General features: G+C 40.4%; 1 protein-coding gene across 1 annotated transcript; it reads left to right on the top strand.

Moving 5' to 3' along the window:
- Nucleotides 1–9,696: 9,696 nt before the first annotated feature.
- LOC140535581 (uncharacterized) lies at nt 9,697–19,977 on the top strand. The gene is made up of 8 exons (XM_072656976.1): nt 9,697–9,736; nt 11,420–11,731; nt 12,558–12,881; nt 15,261–15,311; nt 15,531–15,560; nt 16,137–16,259; nt 16,727–16,764; nt 19,192–19,977. The coding sequence occupies exons 1-8, from the start codon at nt 9,697–9,699 to the stop codon at nt 19,588–19,590; spliced, it is 1,317 nt and encodes a 438-aa protein (XP_072513077.1). The 3' UTR covers nt 19,591–19,977.
- Nucleotides 19,978–20,679: the final 702 nt, after the last annotated feature.

Genomic DNA, 20,679 nt, shown 5'->3' with positions numbered 1-20,679 from the left:
GTAGTAGAAGTAATAAAAAAAATAATGCATTACTATTACAACAATAAAAAGGACAGACTGAATACCCACCTCTTCCGAGAATACTTGGGCGAATAGCAGAGTGGTCACCTTATTGACTTGTGTTTAGTAGTGTCTAAACTTAGAGGTATCTTTGAATTTTTAGCCTGTTTAAACTAGCTGAAGTTTTTCTTGGGTAATTAGCAAAGCACTTTTGTAAGTTGCTCTGGATAAGAGCAACTTAATCTGCTAAATGCCTGATAAATTCCCAATACATACTTCCTCACCAAGACTTTACTCTGTGTTGGTCCATCTGCATTCAGTCACTCATTTACACTCAGTGTGTGTCTGTGTGTGTACTGTAGATGTGTTTACACTGAATCTCATCCAGAGTGTGTTCGTGTTTCAAAATAGAAAATAAATGGATTTTTAGTTTGTCTCATTTTCAGCTCCAGGTTTCTACATCATTGAGAGCATTGGTGTGGGTCTGCTTGGAGGATTAACATTGATTTTCTACAAACTAAGATGCACCAAGACACAAGGTACTGTTTACACACACACTAACTAAGAAATAACAGAGACAAAAGAATCTTGTTAATTGTTTGTTGGGACCTAAACACTCTGATACACTAGAATAAAATGTACACACATGGACAAAATTGTTAGCACCCTTCAATTAATGAAAAAACCCCACAATGAGACAAAAGTAATAATAAATAAAAATTCTATGAAAATTAACAAATGGAAAATCTGACATTGATTTTGAACCATGCTTCAACAGAGTTATTTTAAAAAGTAAACTAAATTATTAAATTAAACAGACCTGGATAAAAATGATGGTACCCCTGAAAATAATGTGACCAAAGGGACATGTTAAATCAAGGTGTGTCCACTAATTAGCACCATAAGTGCCTACAATCTTGTAATCAGTCAGTGGGCCTATATATAGGGCTACAGGTAGTCACTGTGCTGTTTGGTGACATGGTGTGTACCACACTCAAAATGGACCAGAGGAAGCGAAGGAAAGAGTTGTCTCCGGAAATTAGAAAGACAATTATAGACAAGCATGTTAAAGGTAAAGGTTATAAGACCATCTCCAAGCAGTTTGGTGTTCCTGTGACTACAGTTGCACATATTATTCAGAAATTTAAGATCCATGGGACTGTAGCCAACTTCCCTGGATGTGGCCGCAGGGGAAAAATTGATGACAAGTGAAAGAGACGGGTAATACGAATGGTAACAAAAGAGCCCAGAAAAAAGCCCAAAGAGATTAAAGGTGAACTTAAAGCTAAAGGAACATCAGTGTCGGATCACACCATCCGTCATTGTTTGAGCCAAAGTCGACTTTATGGGAGACAACCAAGGAGAATCATAAAAAAGCCATCCTGGAATTTGCCAAACTACATGTTGACAAGCTCCAAAGCTTCTGGGAGAATATCCTATGGACAGATGAGACCATAATGGAACTTTTTGCCAAGGCACATAAGCTCTATGTTCACAGATGGAAAAATGAAGCATATCAAGAAAAGAACACTGTCTCTACTGTGAAACATGGAGGAGGCTCTGTTATGTTCTGGGGCTGCTTTGCTACATCTGGCACAAAGTGTCTTGAATCTCTGCATGGTACAATAAAATCTCAAGACTATCAAGGGATTCTAGAGAGAAATGTGCTGCCCAGTGTTAGAAAGCTTGGTCTCAGTCGCAGGTCATGGGTCTTGAAACAGGATGATGACCTAAAACACAGCTAAAAACACCCAAGAATGGCTAAGAGGAAAACATTGGACTATTCTGAAGTGGCCTTCTATGAGCCCTGACCTAAATCCTATTGAGCATCTTTGGAAGGAGCTGAAACATGCCGTCTGCAAAAGGCACCCTTCAAACCTGAGACAACTGGAACAGTTTGCTCATGAGGGGTGGGCCAAAATATCTGCTGAGAGGTGCAGAAGTCTCATTGACAGTTACAGGAATCGTTTGATTGCAGTGATTACCTCAAAGGGTGATGCAAGAAATATTAAATTAAGGGTACCATCGTTTCTGTCCAGGCCTGTTTCATAGTTTTTCTTTCATTAACCGAGGGATAACAACAATTTTGTCCACATGTATATTACATTAAATTTAGATAGATACACTATATTGTCAAAACAATTCACTCACCCATCCAAATAATTGAATTTAGGTGTTCCAATCGATTCCATGACCACATGTATATAAAACCATGAACCTAGGCATGTAGACTGCTTCTACCAACATTTGTGAATGAATGGCTTGCTATAAGAAGCTCCCTTTCCAGCGTGGTACCATGATAGGATGCCACTTGTGCAAGTCCAGTCATGAAATTTTCTTAATACTAAATATTCAACAGTCAACCTTTGACAGAACGTGTGACCTTCTAACTGCAGTGCAACCAGCAAGGCTAAGAAAAACTTAGAATGGAAAAATTGCAAAAAGACAGGAAAATGGAACAATGGATGCCCAAACAAAGGACAAGCAAACCAGATTACAAGCTAACTAAAACTCAAAAGGGAGCCTTGGCAAAGATGCAAGGAACTAACAAAAGGTGAAGATAATTTCTCACTTTTAATGAGGGAGTCAAATAACTCCTAAAAAAAGGGCATCCATCCATTAGGTGGATTGTTGCTGGGAGCTAAATGTAGTCTCCCTTTGGTGGCGGAATTGTGGCAGTGTGAGTGGCTCCTCACATAAACATCTCAATAAACAGTCCTATAAACTTGAATAAGAGATATAAGTCCACAAGCATCTCAATTAACACTACAATATCCCAGAATAGGAGCTTTTAGTTTAATAACAATGTAATTTAACATTTTAATTCTCCATCAGCAGTCAGAATATCACACAATATAGAAGCTTAGAATAAACTGTAGTAATTTAACACTGTACTTTAATATTGCATGTTTCAAAGATTTCTACCACTAAAGGTTTTATCCACTCCAGGTGTAATGCAGATCTTTGATTGGTCTTCTCTTGTCCTGCAGACTCCATCTCCTCTGATATGCAGACAAGAAGAAACACAGTGAGTGAAGAGAGTTGATTTATCTTCTTTGATCTTTGATTCACCGAAGGGAAAATGCAGGGGTGCCCAAACCTGCTCTTGATAACAGCTTAATTACACATCTGATCCAGTTAATCATGACCTTCAGGATCATCTGATCATTAGAGCTAGGAATGGTGTACCTAAAATCTACAGGGTAGCAGATCACCAGGACCTGGGTTGGACACTCCTAAAGCAGTTATTGTTTAGGACAGTATGAGTCATGCTGGATATGAAGAACAAAATTTTACTTACTGTGTGTGTGTTCCTCTATGTGGCTCAAATACATCTCAGGCCTCATCCTGAAGGGGTTTGAGTGAACAGATCTGAACATGATTTAAGTGAGTCTAGAATTTGTTTACTTTTGCATTTTTATGTGGCTTGGCATAATTCTGGTGACCAGGTGTAGTCAGAGTCCAAACCTAAACACAGACCAGATTCAGTTTACTAGAGCCTAAACCCTAAAATCAACCAATCCAACTCTTTAATCCAATTCTTAAGAGGAACTCATCAGAAACCTAAAGTCAGCTGAAGTTTCACAAACAAAATCTAAACACTGATATGAATTATATATTATTTATTAATCTTCTGATTTGATGGTGATGAACCTACTAAATTTACTAGATGGTTTTATTTAGTATCATCAAGTTTCTAGCTGGCATTTAAATTACACTGCATGTGCTCTGAATTATTGTCCTACCTAGTGTCTTATGTACCTTTTGTCTTATGTATTATTGAACAAAACCAGAAGTTCAATAATAAATGTAAATGATATTAATATAAATACGCTGCTAAAAAAAATGGGAACACTCAAACACACAATGTAACTCCATATCCATTACACTTGAAAAATCAACCCGTCCAGTTAGGAAGCAACACTGATTGTGAATCAGTTTCACCTGCTGTTGTGCAAATGGAACAGACAACAGGTAGAAATGAGAGGCAGTTACCAAGACAACCCATATGAAAGAGTGGTTCTGCAGGTGGTGACCACACACTAGAGGTAGCATTAAGGTGGCATCTACAACCCACAGAAGTTGCTCAGGTAGTGCAGCTCATTCAGGATGGCACATCAATGCAAGCTGTGGCTAGAAGGTTTGCTGTGTCTGTCAGCACAGTGTGGAGCATAGAGCAGATACCAGGAGACAAGCCAGTACACCAAAAGAAGTGGAGCGGGCCGTAGGAGGGCAACAACGTAGCAGCAGGACCGTTACATCCTCCTTTGTGCAAAAAGGAACCGGAGGAGCAGTGCCAGAGCCCTGCAAAATGACCTTCAGTAGGCCACCAATATCATTTTTTCTGCTCAAACTGTCAGAAACAGACTCCTTGAGGATGGTATGAGGGCCCAACGTCCACAAGTGGGGCTTGTGCTTACAGCCCAACACTGTGCCGGGCGATTAACAGATTCATTATTGGCGCTGGCCCTGTGCAGGTTCACACTGAGCACATGTGACAGACGTGACAGAGTCTGGAGATGCTGTGGAGAGTGATCTGCTGCCTGCAACATCCTCCAGCATGACCGGCAGTAGGTCAGTAATGGTGTGGAGAGGCATTTCTTTGGAGGGTCGCACATGCTGGGTGCAGTGGGCCCTGGGTTCCTTCTGATGCATGAAAATGCTAGGCATCATGTGGCTGAAGTGTGTCAGCAGTTCCTGCATGATGAAGGCATTGATGCTATGAACTGGCTTGCCCGTCCTCCAGACCTGAATCTAATCCAGCACATCTGCGAGCCCATCAAGTCTTGTTCCATTTACTGGAAAAATTAAGCATATTATGAAAAGAACACTGTCCTTGCTGTGAAACATGGATGAGGCTCGGTTATGTTCTGGGGCTGCTTTGCTGCATCTGACACAGGGTGTCTTGAATCTTTGCAGGGTACAATGAAATCTCAAGACTGTCAAGGGATTCTAGTCAAGTCAGGTCAAGTGGGCTTTTATTGTCATTTCAACTACACTGCTCAAAAAAATAAAGGGAACACTTAAACAACACAATATAACTCCAAGTAAATCAAACTTCTGTGAAATCAAACTGTCCACTTAGGAAGCAACACTAATTGCCAATAAATTTCACATGCTATTGTGCAAATGGACAACGGATGGAAATTATTGGCAATTAGCAAGACACACTTAATTAAGTAGTGGTTCTGCAGGTGGGGACCACAGACCATTTCTCAGTACCTATTCTGGCTGATGTTTTGATCACTTTTGAATGATGGTGGGACTCTACAACCCACACAAGTGGCCCAGGTAGTGCATTTCATCCAGGATGGCACATCAATGCAAGCTGTGGCAAGAAGGTTTGCTGTATCTGTCAGCATAGTGTCCAGAGGCTGGAGGCGCTCTTAGGAGACAGACCAGTACACCAGGAGATGTGGAGGAGGCCGTAGGAGGGCAACAACCCAGCAGCAGGACCGTTACCTCCACCTTTGTGCAAGGAGGAACAGGAAGAGCACTGCCAGAGCCCTGCAGAATGACCTGCTCGCCAGAGGTAGCCTGACTGACATTAGGTACTGAGATGAGATCCTCAGACCCCTTGTGAGACCATATGTTGGTGCAGTTGGCCATGGGTTCCTCCTAATGCAGGACAATGCTAGACCTCATGTGGCTGAAGTGTGTCAGCAGTTCCTGCAAGATGAAGGCATTGAAGCTATGGACTGGTCCTCCCATTCCCCAGACCTGAATCCGATTGAGCACATCTGGGACATCATGTCTCGCTCCATCCACCAATGTCATATTGCACCACAGACCGTCCAGGAGTTTCCGGATGCTTTAGTCCAGGTCTGGGAGGAGATCCCTCAGGAGACCATCTGCCACCTCATTAGGAGCATGCCCAGGCATTGTAGGGAGGTCATACAGGCATGTGGAGGCCACACACAATACTGAGCCTCATTTTGACTTGTTTTAAGGACATTACATCAAAGTTGGATCAGCCTGTAGTGTGTGTTTCCACTTTAATTTTGTGTGTGACTCCTAATCCAGGCCTCCATTGGTTAATAAATTTGATTTCCATTGATGATTTTTGTGTGATTTTGTTGTCAGCACATTCAACTTTGTACAGAACAAAGTATTCAATGAGAATATGTCATTCATTCAGATCTAGGATGTGTTATTTGAGTGTTCCCTTTATTTTTTTGAGCAGTGTACATACAGAGTACACAGTGAAACGAAACAACATTCCTCTAGGACCATGGTACAACATAGACACAGTGCATACAGAACACAAATGCAACACTGTACAAGTATAGACAGACAACACAAAACAATACAGACAAAGAATAATAAATAAATTAGGGGTTGTGGGCTAACTATGCAGTCTATTCTGAGGTGGCCTTCTATGAGCTCTGAGGTGGCCTTCAGTTTACTCATGAGGAGTGGGCCACAATACCTGCTAAAAGGGTGCAGAAGTCTAATTGACAGATACAGGAATCGTTTGATTGTAGTGTTTGCCTTAAAAGGTTGTGCAACAAAATATTAAGTTAAGGGTACCATCATTTCTGTCCAGGCAGTTTCATGAGTTAATAATAGTTAATAATTCTGTTGAAGTATGGTTGAAAAGTAATGTCTAATTGCTTCAATGAATGAAATTGGTTAATTTGGAGACAAAATTACTGGAGAAATGGTAAAGATTCATCATTTCAGTGGGGTTAAGATTAGGTTTAGGTGTAGCTTGTAGTTGGGTCCCATTTAGGTTAAGGTTAGTTTAAGATTTTGGGTCCATCTCCCAGAATCTGCTGGGAGATCACATGACTCCAGACCTTCATCCACATTCTCAGTCACCTGAATTCTGATTGTTGTATTTCCCAGTGCCACCCTCATCTCCACTACAAACCTACTACAATCTTACCAACAGGCTAAACAATAAAAATGTTGACCCAGGTGAAACAGAAAAATAAACAGTGGTATTTACTGATGTAAGAAAATAGCCCTGAAATGAAGACTGAGCTCCAAGCTTTCACAGCTCTTCACACTTCTTAGTTCATGATAACATACAATTATCTGGAATATCAGAACATAAACTCAATGGTAAATGGAAATTAAGCTAATGAGAAATTGTCCCAGCATGTGAGATCCTGTTGTGCTGAATGAGTTGTTCTGTTATGAGCTGTTTAATAATTACATTTCCTGTAATGAAATGAACAAAGGGTTTCTGAGTTGTCCTGGGATCTCCATGCTGTGTTCCTTAAGAAGGCATTGCAAATACTGCCCCGCCCCCCCACAGGCCTTATGACTGTTGCTGAGTTCTCATCTGTCTGAGGAGACATGTGCTTGTCCACACCCTCGTCAGGAGCATTGTGAGTGGGTGGATTAATCGTCTGAGCAAAAAAAAAATAAAAAAAATGTATCCTTTTGATCATCCCAAATATATAGTGCTAATGTACAGTATCTAACTGTACATATTGTGTAACATTTTCCATCATCAGAAAACAGAAAACAGAGGATGCAATGATCTGTTTCAGTGTTTCAGCAGAAGAACCTCCAGATGACTGCAAATACGAGAGAGAGAGAGAAAATGGCAGCATTAAGCAATTTGGGTGGTGCATCTGGTATGATGTAAGTGGTGGGAGGAGAATTAAGGTTAACCTCTCCGACAGAACCCACTTCTTAGAAAGAGGAACCAACCAAACCAGAGAAAACTGGAGGCAGAGATGGAGTGACCTCACTTTTAGGGGAAGAAGAGCAAACACTTATAGCTCATCTGAACGTCTGTAAGGCTGAAGATCCCCCTCATCACCACCTTCTTCCAGATCTCAGGTCAGATTTTTCACCTTAAAATAATCTACATGACTTTATTACAGCTGGTACATCCAGGTTTTAGTGCATTTCTAAAGACGTTAGTCGTGCTGCTGTTATTGTGATGCAGAGATGATTAAGAGATGTGTGAGGAGCTCTAATGGGTTAGTACATCTGGCTTTGTTGGAGTGGGCTGTGGTGGTGTGTACTTTGTATGACTGATGGTCAGACACACATAGACTACAAGAGGAAGGGTTGTGTTGTGGTGTTTGTTTTTGTGCTGAATATGAACAGTGAAACAGATCGTCAGTCAGTGTGAAGACTGTAAAGTTCTCAGCTAGTTAAACTGTTTGAACTTCATTTCACCACCTGCACGCAAGTTCAGAGGGTAGTCTTGATAGTCATTGGTGAAGCAGAGCCATTCCTGTAGTCTTGTTGGGCTCAAAGTGCAATTACAGTTACAGAATTCCGGTTGGAGATTTGGCCACTTTTCTTGACAGAATTGGTAGAGTTCACTTAGATATGTGGGTTTTCTGCCACAGACCTTACTTTTAACTCTCAATGGCATGAAATCAATTTAGTTGGAGGGAACCCAAAAAAACATTTGACCCCACTTGTTGGAAGTTTAGGGGGTCCTTGTAGATAAATCAGTCATATTACGATAAACTCCTTTGTTTCCTTGTGGATATGAGGGATTACAGAAAAGACCATCAGGATTAATATCCCAAACTCGACGCAGTCATTTAACAGAGTATCACTACCCCCTAGACCAAATTACCTGGCTTGTTTGGGCTGGCAAACCATGAGCACACTAACGAATGCTTAAGTGCCCAAACATTTATGTTTCATCTATTTTAGTAAGGAAATGAAAACTGCTTTTTAAAATTTAAATTGTATGTAATGCATCTGCACAAAATAGTGAAGTATAATGAGAAAAATATATATAAAACAACAAGACAAGAAAACAACAAACCTGCTAAGAGAGGGACGCCCTCCAAAACTCTCCGGGCAAGAAAGGCATTAATCTGAGAGGCAGCACAAAGAGGAAACATAAACCTGATGTAGCTGCAGAGTTCCCAAGCAGAGACTGGAGTATCCATCCATACTAGTACAATAAGCTATGCACTCCACAATAGTGGGCTTTATTGAAGAGGGGCCAGAAAAGGCATTTACTTACAGACAAAAATAGGTAGGCTCATTTTGAGTTTGTGGGAGACTCCCCAAATGCATGCAGGAAGGTTCTCTGGTCAGATGAGGCCAAAACTGAACTTTTGGCCACCAAGGAAAATGGTATATCTGGCATAAAAAAACAACACATCTTATCACCCTATCATCTATCTTTCCTCTAGTGAAACATGGTGGTCGCAGCATCCTGTGGTGGGCATGATTTTCAGCAGCAGGGACTGGGAAACAATTATCCAAAGCAACTTACAGCTGTACTGACTTTAGGGAGCTGAGATTGCTCACTTGACGTGTTTAGAGAAGTGATAATGGTCCTAAATGTGAACGGTGGTGATGTCTTGGTCTAGGAGCTGAGTTTTAAATGGATTAGTTGATTTGCTATTTTAGATATTAATATCTGATTCTTTAAGGGAGGAAAACCTCACTGGTTGTTTACACTGGTGAGATCAGTGATCCTGAACATCACAGGTAGGTTTTACCACTTTAGAGCTGAGGTCATTGAAGGATACGTAGTCATAGTAACCCCTGTTACTATGTCGAACCTGGTAAGTGAGAATGGTAGGAGGAGCTGTGAAGCTAGATATCTGATTCATATCTGAAAAACAGGAAATGACCAGTAGCAGTCAGAGACTCTATACATGAACTGTTTTGACTGACAGGAGCAAGAGAGCGAAGAGAACTTGGAGAATAGTGGACTGGAGTTTTCCAGAAGTCACTGAGGTTGATGTTTAGACCAGGATGAAGATCATCTTCCTCTTCACCCTCCACCTGATCTCAGGTCAGATTTAATACTTCACATTAAAAATCATTTAATCTAAGTTACAGAAGTCATGACTGAGGTGTGTGTTTTTGTGTGTGCGTGTGTGTATTAACTGATTTGCATCGTTATAACCTTTGGTTGAGCACTGTTATAGTCTAAAAGCTGTTGATTTTAGCATTAAGTAGCCTGTTTTAATGTATTAATCTTCAGTGCCACATAAGTATGGAAACCATCCCAGAGAGTAAATTTGACATGAACATGATTAGTCATTTGCAAACACTTTTGTAACTGTGATATATTAATATTTTGCTGATAGTGAATCATAGTTTAAGATTCATTAATGAATGTTGTTATAAAGAGCCACTTTTTTGCAGTAAAACATGTTAAACAATATGCATATAGCTGGTGCCAAGAACCAATTAGACTTCACTTATTTCCATTCTTGGCAGAATTGGTAGAGAATGGGGAAAAAAACAGGGATATTTTTGAGCAAGACCTGCTTTGGTCTATCAGTGATTTGAGACTGGGATGGAGGTTCACCTTCCAACAAAACAATGACCCAAAGCATACTGCTAAAGCAACACGCGATTTGTTAAAGGGGAAACATGTAAATGTATTGGATTGTCCAAGTTAAAGCCCAGACTTTAATCCAATTAATAATCTGTGGTCAGACTTGAAGGTTGCTGTTTATCAGCGAAAACCATCTTACTGGAGCTGGAGCAGTTTGGCCTTGAAGAATGGGCAAAAATCCCAGTGGCAAGATGTGGCAAGTTCATAGAGACTAATCCAAAGCAATTTACAGCTGTAACTGCTGCAAAAAGTGGCTCTACAAAGTGCTGACTTTTCCATAAACATTATTTCCATTTAAACATAAGGCAAATTAACCCTGTTTACATAATTAATAACCTCATTTAAGTAAAATATTTAGAACCCAGGCTTCAATTTAAATGCTGTTAAAAACTACAGTTTTTGAAGTTTTTTGCTCCTGGACTCCCCCTACAGTTGGGAAGTGTTATAATAACCCTTTATATTAAGTGTTAAAATAATCCTTTATTACTCCCACATTGGGGAAATTTACAATGTTTTCAAAAATAAAAATAAAAAAATGCTTTGAGTGCTCCATCATGGACAGCTGTGTACATGCTTTTCTGGGTAAGTTGAGAGCTCCAGAAGCTTGATCTGAAGGTAGAGAGGCATAAGGACTGATGTGGTGTCGTACTACAGGATTTAACACTAATATGATTTAAGCAGCATTACAAAGTTCTGGTCTCGAAGTGCCATATTGCAATAGTTATAAAAGTTCTATAATTAAATAATATACACTTTATAATCATCTGATAACAGCAGTTTTATCGTCTTGTGTTATCTATTGTTATTTACTTTAGACCATTTTTTTAACTGGAAACCAGATACAGCATATAAAGCATAGCTGTTCAAGAGAAAACAATTATATTGATGTTGGAAACTCAGGAAAGGAATGTTCTATAAATTAATGTGTGCATCTGTTAGTAAATAGAATTACGCCTCTCAATTTGACACGGACATGATTAGTCATTTGCACACTTTTTAACTGATGAATTAATATTTTGTTGACAGTGAATCAAAGTTTAAGATTCTTTAATAAATGTTATTATAAAGTTTTGCTCTGTTTGTGTTTAATGAGATCAGAGAGATGAGTGAAGTGTTGAATGTCATTGGCAGGTCCTGTGGGCTGCTTTGATGTGATTGGCTTTCCAGGAGGAGAAGTTCGAATAACCTGCAGGTATAAGAACTCTACAGGAGCACAAAAGAGTTTTTGTAAACTGAGAACACTGCAAAAGTGTGGAAAATTAATACTTACTCCATTTGGACAGTTTAACACAGTAGTTAATAGAAGCAGATTTTCTCTGATGGATAACCCTGCAGGAGCCCTCACAGCAACCATCAGACATCTGAGTTCACAGGATTCTGGATTATATCGATGTGCAGAATCTGGAGCCTGGAGTTATGATGTGAACCTGGTGGTGAAAGAAGGTGACAATTTCTTTTAAACTAGTTTAATTTTATACAACAAAATCATTCATATTCATAATTAATTCATTTTAACATTACAGTTCAGTGTACTATAATTACCATTTTGTAACACAATGGAGTCTGTAAAAAATCAAAGAGGCATTATTAATGGAGGGCAAAACCAGATAATGTAGTTGGAATCCAGGTGTGGGTCAAAGCCAGCAGAAAACACAACCAAAACATCAGAGTAAAAACATAAACCAAAAGGAGAACCCCCCCCCCCCCCCCAAAAAAAAAAAAAAACAACATAAACAAGGCAGAAGAACAAAGCAGAAACCGGATTCAGAAATGAGAAAAAGGGTCAAAACCAGAAGTGAGCAAACACAGAAAGACAGCTTAGTATGTTGCTGGGAAACAGTGGCAATACTTCCCAAAGCATAGACTACACAGATTGGCTTCTAAAGGCAGGCATAAGATAACACAGATGAAACAAATTAGAATTCTGGGAATCATGAATGGGAGAATGTCCTGTCATTGGTTGAATCCGGATCCATGTGCTCAACATTCTGGGAGCTGCAGTATTGAGTATGTGCTTATACAGTGACTGAGTGAAAGAAGCTTGTTCTTTAAACCACAGAGTCAGTATCAGGCATGACAGTTATTAAATACTGTAGTAGAGATGTCCTGAATATTAATAAGTGAAAAGATGAGCTCTGTAATTGGTGGAGGAAGTTTATTTTAATAATACACATCATGTGTAACTCCTCAGTTATGCTGCTGAGATGTTTGTATGATGTCTGCAAAAAACTATTTACAGATTAACTGATCAGCTTTATATGATTGACAGATCCGTGTTGTTTAAGGTCAAAGACTGTGACTGGTTATCGGGGAGAGACCGTCACCATCAGCTGTTCCTATCCAGAGGAGCTTCCGACTAAAACCAAGTTTCTCTACAAACAATATGGTCAATTATATAGAGAAGTGATCCGTTCCTCAGACTCTCAGAAAGACAGATTCTCCATCTCTGATGACAAAAGCTCTAAAGTGGTCAGTGTGAGAATCAGTGATGTGAGAGAAGAGGATGGAGGAGTTTATTCCTGTGCAGTGGGTGCTAGACGAGAGCCAGTCAGTTATTACACCCGCTACACAGAGATCCAGCTGCAGGTTTCTGGTGAGAAACATGACTTTATTGCCTTTGTTTATTTCATTACAGAGAGTGTGATTATTAAACACCTCATAACAGAACAACTTAATTCTTAATTTCCATTTACCATTGAGTTTATGTTCTGATATTCCAGATACTTTTATGTTATTATGAACTAAGAAGTGTGAAGAGCTCTGAAAGATGGGAGTTGGCTCAGTCGTCATTCAGACTTTTTTTCTAACATCAGTAAATAACGCTGTTTATTTTTTCTGTCTCTCCTGGGTCAACATTTTTGTTGGTAAGATTCTAGTATATTTATAGTGGAGACTAGGGCAGGACTGCGTCAAGAAACTTTTGCTACTGCTCCTGTCTTCCAACTCCTATCTTACTTTTCCTTTCTTTCACAAAGAGGTGATTCAGACCTGCTGTATTTATGTCTATTTTTGCTGCTATGCTTTATTGGTTCTTCAGGAATTGTACATCAAACTCTTGAGAGGTTGTAGCACCCCCTGCTGAACTGGCTGCTCACATAAGCAATCTGGGGCAGCATTTGTGTTCTAATGTGGCTGGAGAGACCTTAGCTGCTTGTGCTAAAATAAACCCTCATCAGACTCTCAGCAACATCTCAGTGATGTAGCAGCATCTGAACATTCAGTAGATCATCAAGAGACTTTAACTGAATGCAGCTGCTGTTCACTTTATTTGAAAAGTCTGTATGAGTTTACATGAGACACAACTGATCATCTAACAGGTCTAATACAGGCCAGCTTAATATCCTCAAAAATCTGCTATAGACCTGCTGCTGACACCAGCCTGATAATGTTCAAGGGGCCAGGGTGAAGATTAGGTTTTGGGTTGAGGTTAAGTATAGGATCAGGATGAGGGAAATGTAATGTGCCAAACAGATTCAGACGCTTGCACAGGTAAAAGGTAAAAGGTATTTATTTGTATAGCTTTTTACAACTGTTGTCACAAATCAGCTTTACATAATTAGTAATTAGTAAAAGAAAACAGAGACAAAAAAAGAAATAACGTAAGACATGAAGGATCAAAGACCCCCAGTGAGCAGCCAACGGCGACAGTGGCAAGGAAAAACTTGGGAGGAAAGAAATCTTGGGAGGAACCAAGACTCACAAGGGGGACCTGCTCCATCCTCCTCTGGTCAGAACTGATAAAAAAAAAAATTATAAAAATTACCAAACCAGGTACAACAGATAGTTAATAGTGGTGATATTAATAGTGGCAGATAATTATGAGTCCATTTATGTTTTAACATGGTCATTAAACAGGTAGCAGTGGCAGGAGGGTGTGCCACTGGTCTGGTATGGGTGGTGGTGGGTGGGGGGCCTGATGGTCGGACTGGTAGGTGGCAGCTGGTCTGACGCAGGTAGAGCGGGCAATCTTCCAGCAGGTCAGGCTGGGTGGCCATTTACTCTGAGAAGGTAAAAAGAGAGAGTTAGTTCTGAGAGGATTTTATAGAGAGAGCAGAGAATGTTGAGCAGTATCAGAGTGTGTCTGACGACTCTGGCAGGTCTGACTATAACAGCCTAATTAAAAGGAGAGAGCCAGAAGGTAACACAGACACGGGAGCACCCTGAAAACGCCAGCGTCCATCTGCTCCACTGTCCACAAACCTGAGTGATCGCGTGTAAGCAGCGAGACGACAGCTCCAGCATCTCAGTGTACTACAATTCCCTATGTCTGTGAACCCCTGGACCTGCAACCTTTATCTAAGGGGAAACATTAATAACCAAAAGCTAAACTAAACAGATGAGTTTCAGCTTAGGTTTAAAGATTGAAAGTCCCGAACTTTATCTGGAAGGTTTTTTACAGAGTTGGGGGGCTTTATAAGAAAAGGCTCTTCCCCCTGCTGAGGTTTTCTGAATTTTGGTAACAAGTAAGAAGCAGCACCCTGAGATCACCCTGTAATCTTGATGGTTTGTAAAAGATTCTGGGAGATGGAGTCTGGAGGATTTATGACACAACATCATGTGACTCACTACTGAGAATCAACTGAAATCCGAATCAAAATCTTAAACTAACCTTAACCTACACCTTAATCTACACCTAAACCTAATCCTAACCCTTATTCTAAACCATTATTCCTAACTTAACCACACTAAAATGATGATTGTTTACGGTTTCTCCTGTAATTTTTTTCTCCAAAAAGTTCATAAACAGCAGGACTTTTCATAAATTATTATTATTGTTATTATTATTATTCTTATTATTGAGTGAGATCATGCTGAAGTGAGAGATAGAGATGTACATAGATGTGAAGTACTGGATGTGATCACTGACTGCTGACAACGTTCATTAACAATGTATATTATGTGTTTACATGTTTATCAAAATCCGATCACCTCTGAACACTACAATTATCACCACCACATGACCATGATCAAGACAAAAGCACAACACAGATGACAACACAAACATCAGTCACAGATCAGCCTGGTAACACATTTTAATAAAGAGATTTGGTAGTGTAAAAAAATATATTTATATACTTTTGAGCTTTAGAAAATGTAATAAAGTATTCTGATCTTCTGGTCGTTTCTACTTTTAGCATCCAGTGGTCATTAACATGCTTTCTGTTTTCAATGTTTCCATATCTGCTGCCATATGAACACTGCAAAACACTCATCTACTCCATCATCATGATCACCAAACAAGAGATCATGTCAACAAGCACAGCACAGTATGGTAAGACACTTCTATTGGTAGCTGTAATGTGTATGGGACATTTCTGCTGCTATTCAGGTTTATTTTGTTCATTTTGTTTAGTGCATGAATGTGAACATTTATTATTATTATTATTATTATTATTATTATTAATAATAATAATAATAATAATAATAATAATAATAATAATTTAGATAGAAGAAGGGTGAAAAATGACTAAACGAAAGACAATAAGAAAATGGACAGCAGAAAAACTATTCAGGTGGTTCAAGTTCCTGACCGAATCCCTAGACTGAACCCTTACTCTGACCCAGTTTCTGACATTATTCTGAATAGAGGTCAGGATCTCATTCCTGTCAAAGTCCAAGCTCCTCACTAAGATGTTACACCCTCCTGACAAAGGCTCTGCATTGGTCCATCTGCATCCAGTCACACATTTACTAAACCTAGATAAAACGTGTGTGTGTGTGTGTGTGTGTGTGTGTGTGTGTGTGCATGCGCACTGTAGATGTTCTGGCGTGTTTACGCTGAATCTCTTCCAGAGTGTGTGTGTTTTTCTGAATATAAAATAAACTGATACTCTGTTTCATCTCTCAGCTCCAGGTTTCTACATCATCATTATCATCATCATCATCATCACTGTGAGTGTCTGTGTGGGTCTGCTGCTGATTGGAGGATTAACAATGAGTTTCTACAAACTGGGATGCACCAGGACACAAGGTACTGCTTACACACACACACACACATACACACACACAATATCATACTTACATTTACATTTATGGCATTTAGCAGACGCTCTTATCCAGAGCGACTTACAAACTACTTTGCTATTTACCCAAGAAAAACCTCAGCTAGTTAGAATAGACTAATAATTCAAAAGATACCTCTAAGCTTAGACTAAACACAATACAATAAGGCGACCATAGTACTGGTACATAAACACCTCAATATTCACTCATATACCCCAGAATAGGAGATATTAGTCCATAAACAATGTAATAAAGCATTTCTAGGATGCTAGTTCATATGCAGCAGTCTGAATATCATAAATGATGGAAGCTTAAATAGAACTGTAGTCATTTAACACTGTAATATAATGCATGTTTCAGAGATTTCTACCACTAAAGGTTTGATCCACTCCAGGTGTAATGCAGATCTTTGATTGGTCTTCTCTTGTTCTGCAGACTCCATCTCCTCTGATATGCAGACAAGAAGAAACACAGTGAGTGAAGAGAGTTGATTTGTCTCCATCATTTGATTCACTGTTGCAAAATGCAGGGCTACTCAAACCTGCTCCTGATAACAGCTTAGTTTACATTTACATTTACGGCATTTAGCAGACGCTCTTATCCAGAGCGACTTACAAAGTGCTTTGCTATTTACCCAAGAAAAGCCTTAGCTAGTTAGAATAGACTAATAATACAAAAGATACCTCCAAGCTTAGACATTACTAAACACAATACAATAAGGCGACCATAGAACTATTCGTCCAAGTACTCTCTGAAGAGGTGGGTCTTCAGTCTGCGTTTGAAGACAGCGAGCGACTCGGCCGTTCAGACATCCAGGGGCAGCTCGTTCCACCACTTTGGTGCCAGGACAGAAAAAAGCCTGGACGCTTGTCTTCCGCGGATTTTGAGGGATGGTGGGTCGAGTCGAGCCGTACTTGAAGCTCGAAGGGCTCTTGGTGCGGATCGGCTTTTGACCATTGCCATCAGATACGGAGGGGCTGGTCCGTTCTCGGCTTTGTAGGCCAGCGTCAGGGTTTTAAATCTGATGCGGACAGCTACAGGAAGCCAGTGGAGAGAACGCAGCAGTGGAGTGACATGGCTAAATTTTGGGACATCGAAGACGACCCGTGCCGCTGCATTCTGGATGAGTTGCAGGGGCCTGATGGTGTGCAGAGGGAGACCAGCCAGAAGAGAGTTGCAGTAGTCAAGTCTGGAAGTGACGAGAGACTGAACAAGCACCTGGGTGGCCTCTCTAGAGAGGAAGGGTCGAATTCTCCGGATGTTGTACAGAAGAAATCTGCAGGACCGAGTTACGTTTGCAACATGACTTGAGAACGATAACTGATCATCCATCACTACACCATGGCTTCGGGCTTCAGTAGAGGGAGTGACCAGTGAGTTCTCGATGGTGATGGCAAGATCGTTTCTTGGTCCAGCAGTTCCCGGGATGTACAGCAGCTCCGTCTTGCTGGGGTTGAGTTTGAGGTGGTGAGCCGCCATCCAAGACGAGACGTTGGCGAGGCATGCTGAGATACGGGCAGAAACCTGTGTGTCAGATGGTGGGAAAGAGAGCATGAGTTGAGTGTCGTCGGCGTAACAGTGGTAAGAGAATCCACGGGAGGATATCACTTTACCAAGAGAGTGAGTGTACAGTGAGAAAAGAAGAGGACCAAGAACTGAGCCTTGTGGAACGCCAGTGGAGAGACTACAAGGAGCGGACGTGTCGCCCTGCCATGTTACCTGGTATGAGCGTCCCTGCAGGTATGATGCAAACCATTGCCATGCAGAGCCGGCAATTCCAAGACCGGCAAGGATAGACAGGAGGATCTTGTGGTCCACTGTGTCAAAATCTGCGGAGAGGTCAAGAAGGATCAGAACCGAGGACAGTCTGGCAGCTTTAGCTGCATGGAGCTTCTCTGTAACTGAAATGAGAGCAGTTTCAGTAGAGTGTGCAGCTTTGAAGCCAGACTGGTTAGGGTCCTGAAGATTGTTCAGAGTGAGAAAGAGAGACAGTTGGTTGTAGACGGAACGTTCGAGAATCTTTGAGAGAAAAGAGAGAAGAGAGATAGGTCTGTAGTTGCCGATGTCCAAGCTGTCCAGAGTTGGTTTCTTTAGGATGGGCACGACTCTGGCAGACTTGAAGGCCGATGGTACCTGACCTGATGACAAAGAGCTGTTTATGATAGAGGAGATGAAGGGGAGGAGGTTTGGAGCGATTGTTTGGAACAGAGGGGATGGAATAGGGTCTAGTGGACAGGTGGTAGGATTATTGGAGGTGAGAAGATGTAGGAGGTCATCTGTGGAAAGAGGAGAGAAGCAAGTCAGAGAAGAGGGAGGAGGAGGGCAGTGTCTAGAGAGGGGGGTAGAGGCAGGGGGGAAGGATCAGCGGATCTTGTCAACCTTTTCTTCAAAGAAGGAGACAAAATCATCTGCAGACAGGGTAGTGGGAGGTGGGGGAGTAGGAGGGTTGAGGAGAGAGAAGATGGTGAATAGTTTGCGTGGGTCAGATGCAGAGGATTCCAATTTCCCCCTGTAGTAAGATGCTTTAGCGGCAGCAACTTCCGTTCTAAACCTGGAGAGAAGAGACTGATAGGAGTGGAGGTCGGAGTCGTGTTGTGACTTCCGCCACTTCCTTTCAGCCAGTCTTAGCTCTCTACATTACATCCTTAGTTACATCCCTTATCTTACACACCTTATCCAGTTAACCATGACCTCCAGGATCATCTGACCATTAGAGCTAGGAATGGTGTATTTAAAATCAGCAGGGTAGCAGATCACCAGGACCTGAGTTGGACACTCCAAGAGCAGTTATTGTTTAGGGCAGTATAAGTCATGCAGGATATGAAGAACAAGATTTTAATTACATTTTGTGTGTGTGTGTGTGTGTGTGTGTGTGTGTGTGTGTTTTCCTCTATTTCCAGGCTGATGAGAATAATGAAAATGATCCACCACAAAATCAGAACATTGCTGTGGATTCGGTCTACCACAACGTGAACCTTAAGACCAACCAATCAGATTCAGTCTACCAGAGCCTAAACCCCAACACCAACCAATCAGAGTCAGTCTACCAAAGCCTAAACCCCAACACCAACCAATCAGATTCAGTCTACCAGAGCCTAAACCCCAACACCCACCAATCAGAGTCAGTCTATCAGAGTCTAGACCCCAGCACCAACCAATCAGATTCAGTCTACCAGAGCCTAAACCCCAACACCCACCAATCAGAGTCAGTCTATCAGAGTCTAGACCCCAGCACCAACCAATCAGATTCAGTCTACCAGAGCCTAAAGCAGCCAAATGGGTCTCAGACCTCCTCCTGAAGAGGTTTGACAGATCAGATTTGTACCTGGTTTAAATGCATAATTTACACTTGCATTTATATGTGGCTCGGCCTAATACAGATATAATCCTAGTGAAGTGACCAGGTTTAGTCAGGGTCTAAACCCCAACACCAACCAGATTAAGTTTGCCAGAGCCTACTCCTTAAAATCAACCAATCCAACACTGAAATCTTCAAGAGAAGTCAGCTGTAGTTTCACCAAACTTAGAACCAAAATCTAAACACTGATATGAATTCCATATTATTGATTGATCATCTGATTGGTTAGTGATGAACCTGTTTACTTGATAGATTCATTTAGTATCACTAAGTTTCTTGCTGAATGTCTGCTCCACCTAGTGTCTGTTGTATTTTACTTTGAACAAAACCAGCTGCTTTTTAATAAATGTAAATGATGCTAATGCTAATGTAATGTAAGTATATTTAGACTCTAACTTGTATCATTTTGTTATATGAACAATATATGAAAAACAAATTCTGCTTGTATTTTCTGCTTGATTTGTATTTTAATTGGTAACCATCCATCAGTTATTATGTTATTATTATGGAATAATGTTATTATGAAATAATGTAATTATGTAAAATAATGTAAAAAATAATGTCATTTTTCAATCTAATAAAGAAAATTAAATATGTATTATTTTCAAAGTGGGGTTAAGTTTTACTTACAAAAAGGCTCTGACTGTTTAAACCTGATTGTCCAGTTTGAATAAATCTACAGTCATCAGTTCATCAATCAGTTCATGAGGGTCAGTCTTAAACAGAATTTATTCAAGATTTAGATTCTAGTCAAAAGTTTGGACACATTGTTGACTTCATGTTTCTCAAATGCTTACATGTTTGAAAAATTATTTTAAATCAGATTGAAATATTTGATGTCTGTGTAATCATTTCCTAAACATTAATTAAAGGAGTTCTAGAGTGGCATTTATTAATGATAAGATGTGTCAAACAGTGAACCTTAACCACTCTTGTTTATGCATTGAAAAGAAAATTCTGCATACTCTACTTTTATTTTACACTGCTTAAACCAAAGCTATGTTATGTGGCTCATGTGAGCTGTCTCACA

This window comes from Salminus brasiliensis, chromosome 15, assembly GCF_030463535.1.
Source record: "Salminus brasiliensis chromosome 15, fSalBra1.hap2, whole genome shotgun sequence".
Classification (NCBI taxonomy): Eukaryota; Metazoa; Chordata; class Actinopteri; order Characiformes; family Bryconidae; genus Salminus; species Salminus brasiliensis.
This window is presented reverse-complemented; position numbering and strand designations above follow the sequence as displayed.